The 12,220-nt window shown below is 34.5% G+C and overlaps 2 protein-coding genes and 1 long non-coding RNA gene across 4 annotated transcripts in view; 1 reads left to right on the forward strand and 2 right to left on the reverse strand.

The window, feature by feature from the left end:
* Positions 1-3,055: 3,055 nt before the first annotated feature.
* On the reverse strand, positions 3,056-4,717 carry LOC141484973 (uncharacterized). Its single transcript, XM_074180733.1, has 2 exons — positions 3,615-4,717; positions 3,056-3,548 (listed from the first exon to the last, which is right to left on the reverse strand). Exons 1-2 carry the CDS (start codon positions 3,659-3,661, stop codon positions 3,134-3,136), a joined length of 462 nt encoding a protein of 153 aa, XP_074036834.1. The 5' UTR covers positions 3,662-4,717; the 3' UTR covers positions 3,056-3,133.
* A 467-nt stretch (positions 4,718-5,184) lies between these two features.
* LOC141484955 (uncharacterized) lies at positions 5,185-5,992 on the forward strand. Its single transcript, XR_012466899.1, has 3 exons — positions 5,185-5,353; positions 5,409-5,494; positions 5,558-5,992. It is a non-coding gene; the product is annotated as an uncharacterized lncRNA (long non-coding RNA).
* A 3,198-nt stretch (positions 5,993-9,190) lies between these two features.
* LOC111504688 (uncharacterized) overlaps positions 9,191-12,220 on the reverse strand; it is a 49,418-nt gene continuing 46,388 nt past the window's right edge. For both annotated transcript variants that reach the window (XM_074180735.1, XM_074180734.1), the window contains 2 exons: positions 11,844-12,096; positions 9,191-9,898 (listed from right to left, as the gene is read on the reverse strand). In XM_074180735.1, coding sequence (XP_074036836.1) covers positions 9,737-9,898; positions 11,844-12,096 — 415 coding nt within the window. In that variant the 3' untranslated portion in view covers positions 9,191-9,736. The remainder of the gene's footprint in view (positions 9,899-11,843; positions 12,097-12,220) is intronic.

The following is a 12,220-nucleotide window of genomic DNA, read 5'->3' on the forward strand; positions in this document are numbered from 1 at the left end:
TGTGAATGATGGTCCACCTACAAGAAAAATTTTCTGTTGTTATTGTAAAGTGAATGATGTGAATGTAGTCACACATAGTGATATGGATAGATCGCCGAAAAAGCAACGATTACTCCACAATTTCTGCTGTCAGCAATAAAAAGACTTGAATCAGTGAAAATTCATCAGTCATGTCACGTACGTTTTCATTGTCGGGATACTCTAGCGAGTTGAGCGCCAACTTCTACCCTCCCATCGAATTGGATGCCACCAGTAATTATGGTCTGGGATTACATGGTTTCTACTCTTACAACTCCATATTTAATGTAGATGCTAAGAATAATGTTATCGGCTATTCGCAGACAATAAACTCACCCCCCACTATTATAAAAATTCCACCTGGGGCTTATGAAATTGATGAAATCAATAAGGTGATTCAAAGATTCATCAAATCCAAAGAAGTGAAACTAGAAAATGGGGATGAAGAAAATATCAACGAAGTATTTCTCCTACATGCAAACAACAACACTCTGAAATGCGAAATGCGCTCCAAATATTTCATCAATCTCAAACATGAAAACACCATTGCTGAACTTCTGGGGTTTGATAATAATGTGTTCGGTTGTGGTGAAACACACGAATCAACATTGCCTGTGAATATCAATAAGGTAAGAATAATTCGTGTGGATTGTAATGTTACAGCTGGAGCATATTCAAATGGTGATGAAATCCATAGCATCTTTGAATTTGATATTGATGTAGAGCCCGGTTACAAACTCACCAAAGAGCCACAAAATATTATATATATGCCAATCCAACCTGGGGGTCGTCAGTATCTCGACAATATCACTCTACGCATATTGGATGATAATGGTAAGCTGATCAATTTCAATGGTGAAAAAATAATAGTTAAATTGGAATTGATAAAGCTATAACAATCATCATTTCTCATATGTTGAATCACAACATCAACGACCGTCATAAGTGTATCACAAAAATGAGTGGAGGAAGCATCGATAAGTTTGGTCGCAGAAGTAAGGCTGTTTCAAATACTGTTTTGCGAGGACCACCTGGAGCCGGTTTCAAATTGACTTCCGATGGAAACTTCGATATGGAAAATAAACGTTTGAAAAATATAGCACAACCTGAAGAGAGTACGGATTGTGTTAATCGTGATTATGTTGGTTTTTACATCTCAAAGATTAGAGGAGAAATAGATTCTGACATTGATAAAATTAATTTGAGATTAGATAGAGTAGAAACACATTCCTCATCTGTTAGAAAAGATCTCATTGCGCTTGGACTGAAGTTAGTAGAAACTGTGAGAAATTGTGAGCATATGGAAAAGGATATCAAATCGATGCAATCTGATTTGAAAAAACAACCCTCGATAAGTATCCAAACAATTGACCAAAAACGATGGTGAGCGATGATCATCTGTGAAAAAATCAATATAAAGCTGAAACTGATAAAATAGTAACTCAGTATTTATTACTTCCCAGCGCTGTGCAGATGATAATATTTGATGAAGATATAAACTCTACAAGTATTGTAAAAAAAATGGGATTGTGCTTTAATAGTCATCGATTGCAGCAGCGGCAGCTGATGAATCAACGTAATGCATTTGGTGGAGAGTATAGTCATGTGCATTTAAAGGAGGGGAAATCTAAAAGTCGATTCATTCCACATATGTTAGCCAAACGGTCAAGATATAGAATAAGTGCTAGTAGCGTGAACTTTCTCAAATCCATTGGTTTGAAGGTGCGATATAAAAAATAGTAATAACATGGCTACCATCACCACAAGTGATAAATTGGAGGTATTCGAAGAGCCAATGTTCGACCATTCCCTCATTAGCCATCATGAGCATACATATAAGCCGTATGGTTCACCATATTACAAAAATTCAGATGAAATAAGAATTCCAATCAATTTTCAAGATCTTATACTGGATATAGCAGACAGTTACATTTATATCGAGGGGAAGTTCACACCATCTGATACCACGAAGCAGTGCTACCTATCCAATAACGCCCTCGCTTTTCTCTTCGATGAAATTCGCTATGAAATGGGGGGTGAACAAGTGGTCGTTGTTCGAAAACCTGGTATAACTACAACAATGAAAACGATGATATCATTCGGACAAACACAAGCAAATTCACTACTACCGATAGGATGGGGTCTTGATGTGAATAAACAAGATATATTGGATTCCGTCAGCAATGTATTCAGCGGCAAATTACCCTTGAAGTATCTCATGGGTTTTGCTGAAGATTACAATAAAGGGATATTGAATGTGAAGCAGGAGCTCATTTTGATTATAGCACGCTCTTTCAAAAATTCATTCATAGGAGAAGTTGATGCAGATTTAGAAATCAATAAAATAGAATGGAGAATCAGACACATTGTGCCGGAAGATCGCCAAAAATTGAAACTATTGAATCGCATCAATAAAAATTCTAATAATGCTAAAGTGAAGGTGGCTTATCGTATGTGGGACCTTTATGAATTACCCACACTTCGTGATACATCCTCAGATATATGGGCTGTGAAGACAACCAACAGTCTCGAAAGACCACGATATATCATTATCGGCTTTCAAAATACTAATCAATCCGAAAATATATCAAAAGATGTAACTAAATTCTCACATGTGAATATTAATAATATTCGACTATCTCTGAACTCTGAAGTATATCCATATGAGCGTTGGAATCTGGATTTCGATAAGAAGTTAGACTCATCAGCCTACTATGCATATGAAAACTTCCAACGCAGCTACTACGATAAAATTATGAGTGAGCCGATGATGGATATTGGCAGCTTTCGCAACAATCCACTATTCATCATCGACTGCTCCCATCAACCCGATGCTATGAAGTCATCCACTGTCGACATCAAAATAGAATTTGAAACACGCAAGGTGAAGTTTCCAGCAAACACCAAAGTATATGCACTCATCCTCCACGATGCTGTTTTATCATATAATGCTCTTAACGGCTCTGTTCAGACTGGATTATAATAAGATTGACATGTAATTCATCATGAAATATTCGATAAATAATAAAACAATCAATAATTATTTTTTGTCTTTTATTCACTAGATATAGGCAAATATGCAACATTATTTTATTCATACCATATACAACAGATTTCAATTATTTACATCACCATCAGTTAATGATTCTTCCAGTTGTGGGTTAGGACTTCGCGGTTCCAATTGATATTTCTCTATAATATTCTGCGGCAGGTATGTGCATATATCGTAAAGAAAATGTTTCAAGTCTGCTTCAATTATTAGCTTACAGAAGTCATCCAAATTCCTGCTTCCATACGAATATTTATGACACAATGCCACACCAAGTTCATACTTTTCACTAAGCTCCAAAAGTTTTCGCACCTCCTCAGCATCATAACATACACTTAAATCATAATTTGATGAATGTAGAGCGTCAAAACTCAGATCAGCCATTTCCCAAGCCATTTTTCTTATGGCAGAATCCAAATCCACAGCTTCCGGCCACTCTTGTGCTGAATATTGCATCCACATATTTGCAGAATGAACAGCTCTGAAAAAATACAAATCACATTCATTAGTTTGGGAGATATATTGTGAATGGAAAAAAAACACTCACTTGAAATTTGACCATGATTGAAGCGAGAGAGTTGATACATATTTCATATAAATAAACCATATTTTCACTATTTACAAAGAGAATAAAGACACAATCAACACCATCAATCTAAAATATCAAATTTTACCAATGAGCGGGTCTTGGCACCAGGATAATCCTGAGAACTTTGACCCATATATGTAAAAATGAATTTAGATTTGGTTGAATTCACTTCACGAATAATGTCCTCTGTGAATTGCTCTGTGACACGTTTTGGTAGCCACGATTTGAAGGAAGTATTACTTTCCTCATCCAATAAAACTACTTGGATGGATTTACCATATCGTGTAGAAAGCATAGTCATTTTTTCAATTTTATAACCCTTATCGACAATCAATGATGTTATGGATCTCTGCTCTAAAACTTCATTTTGTTGATTAATTGCAAAATTAATCTTTTCAATGTCAAATTTCAAATTATCCATTTCAAAAAAAATAGTGAAAATTACAGTTTAAGAATATAAAAAATATGTTCACCTCTATGACGATGTCAACACTCACTACTTGGATTGCTAGTTACTTCTCGTTATCACCTTGAAACTCAACAAATACTAATCACCTATTCGAACACTTGAGATTATATGAACTGAATGTGAAAGTATGAAACTCCATACTTATAGAAAAATTATCAGGAGGGAAGGGGTTCAAGGTTACATCTTCTTTATATTTGAGCTCATGTATCAAGGGCAAAGCCGGTTGTCTATCCACACTTTGTGTTTAAGGTCATATGACGTGTTCCGAGGTCAATATCGATCAGAATTTTCTCCCAAGGTCATATGACGTGTTCGTAGCTCGAAATCGCTTAGGAAATTTCCAAGGTCATGTGACCATGCAAGGCCAAATCATAGCTGTACAGTAAAAAGCGGTTCACGGTCATGACATCACACACATCTCAATGCCACTCATGGGCGGAGAGTAAAAAAGGGGTTTCACCTCATCATGTTACACACAACTCAAGGTCAACTCATAGGCAGAGAATAAAAAAACGAATCAAGGTCACAGTCAGTGGTGTGTATCTGGGGGGGCATACCCTTGGGAGGAGGTCCAGACCCGTCTTTTCCCCTCTACTAATATTGTCGATCGAATATACCATATGGTATATTCTTAGAATATATCCCCACGGTATATTTTGGAATATTGTATTATAATTATTACTTGAATTTTGAATTATCTTATGATAACGTATTCAAATAATTCAATATTATTAAAAGAAAAATATTTGAAGATTTTAATCGAATGCATAACCTAACTTTGTTAACTTAACGCGAAGATTCTGACTGTTGGAAACGACAAAAAAATTCGACTGGGCCAATAAATGAACCAATGCATCAATGTATCGGTTAATTCTCATCCTATTTGTCTTTTTGTAATTGAAATTATTCAATTACAAAGCGACAAATCCTGGCAACAGAGAAATTGGGAAGTGAACTATTGGACGTTTCTTATTGGTCAATTGAAGTGTAGCACGCGACAGACATCGCTTGTCAGCTTTACGTTGAAATCGACATTTGATATTTAACATGGCGGTTGACATGGCAGGTTTGCGTGTGTAATGTATGGTGTATGGTGTCATTATCAAAGTATAATTCTCTCATGTTTAGTGTACCATTTATAGTTTGAGGCTGTCCAATTTGCAGCACAGCGAATAGTTTGCTTTTGCATCTTCAAACAGTAGAGTTACATATTCAGTCTTTAAGAAAAGTAAGTAAATGACATAATGAAGCCACGATGCTTTACCTACAATACCTCATTTCAGGCCCGAGGAGAGTTCGTGTGTGGTATTTGTTGATTTGACATGTTTAAACTAGAGTGATTTTAGTTGTGTATCTTCAGTAGAGAAAAGTAAGTGAATGACACATTCTTTTGTATCATTTGTTTTCATAATTTTTATCACTCTTTTTCAAGATAGTATCAATATGCCCAAAAGGAAACGGAGTGGTACCTGGTACAAGACGGTGCGCCAAGAAATTGAAAACGTAATGAGTACTTTTCAACTAGGGAATGCAAGTTGCTCTCCAAGTCATAAAAAGTTGTAAATGTTTATGAGGAACCTATGAGAAAAATATCTTTATGATTTTTATTCCAATTTCAGTGTGCCACTTTCAAATAGTGATAATGAAGGTTAAATGTTGGACAAATAGCAGGAAAACTCTTGTGGTGAGCAAAGTTTGGATAACTTTGAGTAAGTGAAATTCATAGAAGAACCCATCATACCACTCATTTAAAATACTTTATTTGTGGGTTTATTTTTTGAAGTGAGAAACCTATATCTCGCTCATTTCTTGATGTTATACATTTTTCCTTCTTGAATGAAATGATATATTTATTATTTTTCAATTAGCGCTGATGAATTCAGAGAGTTGTTATTTTAGTATATTTTTCAGTATACATTTTTTTGGGAGTAGGAACATCCTAATTTGAATACATTTCTAATATTTGTAACATGACAATATTCAGGAATATTTCATTCAGTGAATAAATATCATGACAATATTCATGACAATATTCAGGAATATTTCATTCAGTGAATAAATATCTCGAATTAGATTTTTTTATTTTCAATATTTAAACTACATCTGAACAACTGTTCGGATGTCGTTTACTGTATACCATGTAGAAACTGTGACAAAGAATATATAGGACAGACATCTAGATTATTAAAAGATCGGATCACAGCACACAAAAGTGACAGTAGGTTACACCCGGAAAGATGTGCTTTGAGTGAACATGTCTCTAAACAAGGACACTGTATGGATTATAATTCAATTAAAATTTTATCAACCGAAAAAAACACTACCAAGAGGCTTTTCCTAGAAATGGTACATATAGCACACTCACAAAACTCCATGAATAAAAAAACTGATTTAAATCACCTAAGTGAAATTTACTCTTATTTAATTTGTATGGATAATCACAAAACAAGAAATCATCAAATCTCATCTAATGGTATTCTTCAAACAGATTGAATCTTCCATATACAATATATCATCATCCTTTCTCATTATTACTGTTTAATATAAAATCCATTAGGATAAGTTTTACTCAAAAATTGTTCCAGATATTGTTTAAATACAAAATTACTTGGTTTTAAAATGTAATGGAATTTAAACATGCGATGTCTACAGCCAGACATTGCCCGAAAATCAATTTGCAACAATGTTAAGGTTTTATGCCACAGATCAAACAATTTGTTTGATGTCGAATGTCAATTCGTTTTGAGCCCCGTAATTGGCGTATACAGCGCATGCTAATTTTCGATTATGGTTCCACTTACTCCAAATGTAAACAAACTCTCCATAATCTCTTATTACCCGCCACCCCCCTTACCCATAAGTTGTACAGAAAAGAATAGTACGGTACCGTTTCAGAACACATGTATTGTTTTGGTATAGGCACCGTACAGGCATGGCAAGTCAATGTTTTATTATTACTCTGAGAGTGCGACTCAGTCAAAATTCAAAATTTTCTGTCAAATCTTACTTTTTGATCTGTTACATTTTGTTTCGAGCTGAAACAACACTGTGTGTAAGGGATTGTACGTGGACTGTTAAAAAAATGAGGTGAATGTTCAAATTTCGCCGGACACGTACATTCGATTATCGATTATTTTTATCTTGGTACACTCTTCTCGAACATATGTCCACAGAATCAGCTGTTTAGTATGTTCAGTTTGTTGGTGGGAGGCATACAAGTTAAACTTGTATGCCTCCTAATGGTCAGAACAAGAAATTCTGTCAAACTTAATGTGTTTTGTCAATCATGTCCTACAACCTGTTGAGTTCATTTTCTAATACTTAATTACATAAATATCATAGTTGCAATCATCTCATTTTATTAGTTTCAGCTGTTTAGCATGTTCAGTTTGTTGGTGGGAGGCATACTTGTCAAAAGGATTTTGCGTGTTCGGGGATTTTCTGCTATCGAAAAAAAATTTGATAAAAAAATTGCCTCCAATTTCGTGTAAAAAATAAAATCAAGAGCTCAAAAACACTTGAAATATTGACAATGGCATACGGTGACTGTACTGTGAGTCAGAAAAATGTTTACAAGTGGTACAACCTTTCATAGATGGTCGAGAAGATGTGAATGACGATGCTCACTTTGTAAGCCCCAGCATATTAACCAATGAAAATATTGAGGAAGTGAAAAAAATTGTTATGGATAATCGTCGAATCACTATGAGAGAAGTTGCTGAGGATGTCGGCATATCTTATTAAGCCTGTGGCGGCATAGTTCGTTCCAAAATTGCTGAATTTTGACAAAAACACCGTCGCATGAGCATTGCTCAGGAGTTGTTGAATGACGTCAACGGCGATACAGATTTGCTTGAAAGGGTCATATCTAGTGACTAATCATGACATCGAAACACCCGAAGTCCAATAGTCCCAGATGGAAAAGCCCAGGAGAGCTAAGATCAAAAACAGCACGCGAAGTTCGATCAGATATCAAGGTTTTGCGCTTACTATTTTTTTCGATTACCGTGGTCAATTCCACATGGTCGTATGGTCAATGAGGAGTAACTTGAAGTTATGCACCGCTTGCGAGAAGCAATACAAAGAAAACGTCCGGTATTGTGGAAAAATAATTCATGGCTTTTGCATCACGGTAATGCATCTGCTCACTCGTGATTGCTTGTTCGTAATTATTTGCCAAAAGCGACACCGTAATCATGCCTCAGCTACCATATTCACCAGATTTGCCTTCTTGTGACTTTTTCCTGTTTCTAAAAATAAAGAGACCCATGATAGGACGGCGTTTTGCGACGATTGAAGAGATAGAAAGCAATCCTCGAAGCAGAAGTGCTGAAGAAGTTCCAGTTCCATCTTTCATAAATGCTCACTTAATCAATGACTATTTTTCAACCGTGCTTTTTTTCTTGGGATCTCAATAGATTATGCTGTTAGGATATCATATAGATTGCCCAATTTATTATGAAATCAGATGAATTAATCTTAGAATAAGGTCAACAGATTGAAAATAGAAATGGAAATGAAATAAGCCTCATGAATATGTCAAAGCATAAATATATTTTTATTAAGAAAATATACAAAATATCTTACACTGTACACGTTTCAGATCACAAGGTCAAGTTTCGAGCAATCTGGATAATACTATCATCATAATATTAATATTTTAACACAACAGCCACAAAATCCATTATATTAATCTCAATATTTTGTGTTCAACTGTTGATTTTACTCAAGACGTTCTAGACTAGCTGCCTGTGTGAAAATAAAAAAAAAATAGAAATGATATTTAATCACTATATATATATATATATATATATATATATATATATATATATATATATATATATATATATATATCTATATATATATATATATATATATATATATATATATATATATATACATATATATATATATATATATATATATATATATATATATATATATATATATATATATATATATATATATATATATATATATATATGCAATCATTTGAACTTTCAGCATACTTTTGGAAAACATTTTTCAGTGTGATTCTAAGCTAGAGAAATATCACTTGTTTGTGATTAATCTTATCACTCATCTACTGAAGGAAACATGAATTGCCAAAACTTCGAGTTTACAACATTTTGTTAGACTTTAACTTCAGAAAAAACAATTAAATCGACAAAACTCAAATGTAGTTGTAATAAAAATGTATCTAATATAATTGAAATGAAATACCTAAAAATTTGATGTAACAATTGTTCATCATTCAAAAAAGTGATTTCGCGGTAAAACTAATAAAAATTTACTATTATGAGTTTTTTCTCTATAAATGTTTTCAAAATCGCGACACGTTTTTAGATATTTCGAAAACTGTATGAGTAAGTTTTTCATTAGTTTTCATTAAATATCGGACATTACCATTCAATTTTTGAATGTGAATGAAGTATTAAAAATATTGAACTTCAGTCTCCCACAAAAATTTTGTTAGGTACATCACTGCAGAGAACTGTCTTATGATAAACAGTTTTCTGCAGTTCTTTTAAAATTCAGGAAACATCTAAATGTTTCACCTTTACATTTACAAAAAAAATTGATTTCACCCTGATTGGGTTTGATGGCCTTTCTATGAATTACCAGTCTTAGTATATTCGGTTTTTAGTAAAGAATTTGAACTGGAAACTGCAAAATCTTCCAAGGGATGATCAGAAATGTCCACGAAACGTTCTAGGTTTTCCGAAGACTCGGTTTCCATGACTTCGTCTTGTAATGGGTCAATTACGGGAATCTAGAAAAAAAATTAATCCATCTAATTTAGGAAGATCAGGGTTACTCAAAGGGTTAATTTAAGTTTAGCATGTAATTTTAAAATACAAAACTTTTCGTTGTTTCATCGAGAGTCACAAATCAGTCTAATAACTGAGCTATACATATGTAGGTCTCTTTTGATACAGTTTAGTTATGTTAGGTTAGGTTCAAAGTGAGCGGGACTATTCGAACCTCCACCGCAACCCACAAGGGTTTATTGGGGCTCACACCTATTCACCCTCAACCAAATAAACCTAGCTTCTTAACGAAGCCGATTAGTTTGTATGGTGAGTGGTCTTACAGGTCAGATAGTAAGAGTACGACTCTGCCGAACTCTGTAAACCTGATTCGGTACCCATCGGGGCAGGCACAAAGTATGTGCTGTTTCTGCTGTTTCTTCATTTTCCAAATAGAGACTACACACACAGTCTTCCGACAGTCCAAGTCTCTGCATATGATGATTCAAATGACAGTGACCTGAAAGAAGGCCTGTTAGACATCGTAGTCCATCCTTACTGTAGTCCAACAACTGTTTGGTATCAAACTTCGAAGGGTGAATAAACGCCTTGGAGTGAGGTTGGATTTTTCCTATCTCTCCGCACACAATTCAATAGCGTAAATTTCTGCTTGAAATACAATCGCATATGTTCCTAGGCAGGTTGATATCTCTGTCCTGGGTCTGCGACTGAAAACAGCCGCACCAGAACCGGAAGGTGTTTTTGATCCATCTGTGAACCAACAACTATCTGCTCATAATATTTCCATCTCCCGGAAGGTCCAGTCTTCCCTACTCGGGAACAGTACTTTATAAGGCAGTTCGTAGTTGACAGTTGGAGGCATAAAGTCAGAGGTCATTTCCAGAATGCTGTGACAGAACAGGCAAATTCTAATTACGTGTGTAAATAATGTGTCAGGGTACCATTGGATGCAGAATTGAACGCCAATCAAAATGATGTGCCACTTGACCCCTCCTTCCCATTTAAAATTCAAAGGGTAACATCTACCCCTCGTAGGGGTTTGGACCACTAAGTAATAGGCACCTTTTTTTCTTGATGTCATGTAAGCAAAAATCGCAACAAGCTACCGCCTGGAAAAATTATTAGGTAATGTCCGGTTCAACTGTGAGAAACTTCCATTTAATTGTCTTCATGAATGCATTCACTCCGACAAATTTTGATTGGTAAGAGAGTACAACTTCTTCATCTTCCACCCATTTAATAACAGTAATGAGTAATAGGAGCATATTCGTTTTTCCAAATGACATGTTCGTTGTGGTAGTGTTCGTCTACTGAAACTAGTGTTTTTAATTTTTTATTATGTATCTAATATATTTGGTGATTTTCAAATGACAATTTTTTAAACACACTGATAACTTGCTTTCGAACTGTAAAGAAGAATTTGAGCAAATTCGGAAAGTTGACAATTTTTTTTGTCAATATAATTGTTCCTGTTACTCAAGGTGGAACGTGTCCTAAGGTATATATTGGTCAAACTGGCAGAACATTTAGGAATCGAATCCAGGAACATCGTGGGAGCTATGTAAATAAGAAGTTCAACATATGGAAATCATGTTTTAGAACAAAAATCATATCTTTAACGAAACGTTCAAAATTTTACACATAGAAAATAGAGGTTTGAAACTGAATCATTGGAAGCAATGGAAATCAATAAACTTAAAAATTCAAACATTCTAATGAATGATCAACTGGATTTGAATAGATCACCATTATTGAATTTGTTTTCTTAAAAAGCCGAGGAAGTATTATTATTGATGGAGAAGTGAGGTAATATGCTTCAGGTAATCATAATTGAAGAGGTACCTCAGGTATATAAAAACTGCGTATTGTTTTTATATTTTCTGTTTGACCTGACCCATTTTAGTTGGAAATAAAATGATAAAATAGAAAGGTTTTTCTGATTGTCACCTTTGATTCTTCAATTTCACTCGCGGAATCTTCTAAATCCTCTTCGAGATAACCTTGTCTGTCAACTTTTCCTGTGAAAGAAACTCGTGTTTCGATAACATTCGAAGCGGCAGTTTCTTCAACATTATCTTCAGAATTGGCTTCAGCTGCTTCAACAAATGCAGAAGATAGTTCTCCACTCAGTTTGGTGACATTTTGACTAACTACATCGTACATGAATATTTCCCTTTCTTTGATGTTGCCTTCAGAAGGACTGAAAAAAAAATTCATATATTTTAAACTCGTATCTAGTTCAATGCAGTAATAAAATATCAAATGTTACTCAAATAAATGTAAATGTTCACTGGAGAAAGGTTGGTTTCGTAACAAGATACATT

This window comes from Leptinotarsa decemlineata, unplaced genomic scaffold (assembly GCF_025532065.1).
Source record: "Leptinotarsa decemlineata unplaced genomic scaffold, Ldec_3_MD MMD2_tig00026299_RagTag_RagTag, whole genome shotgun sequence".
Classification (NCBI taxonomy): Eukaryota; Metazoa; Arthropoda; class Insecta; order Coleoptera; family Chrysomelidae; genus Leptinotarsa; species Leptinotarsa decemlineata.

What these genes read in the sequence shown, in the direction of transcription:
- LOC141484973 (XM_074180733.1), bottom strand. Translation starts at nt 3,661, where the DNA reads ATGAAATATGTATCAACTCTCTCGCTTCAATCATGGTCAAATTTCAA. An exon ending in CAATCATGGTCAAATTTCAA is followed by an intron (nt 3,549 to 3,614) that starts GTGAGTGTTTTT and finishes GTATTTTTTCAG; the next exon opens with AGCTGTTCATTCTGCAAATA.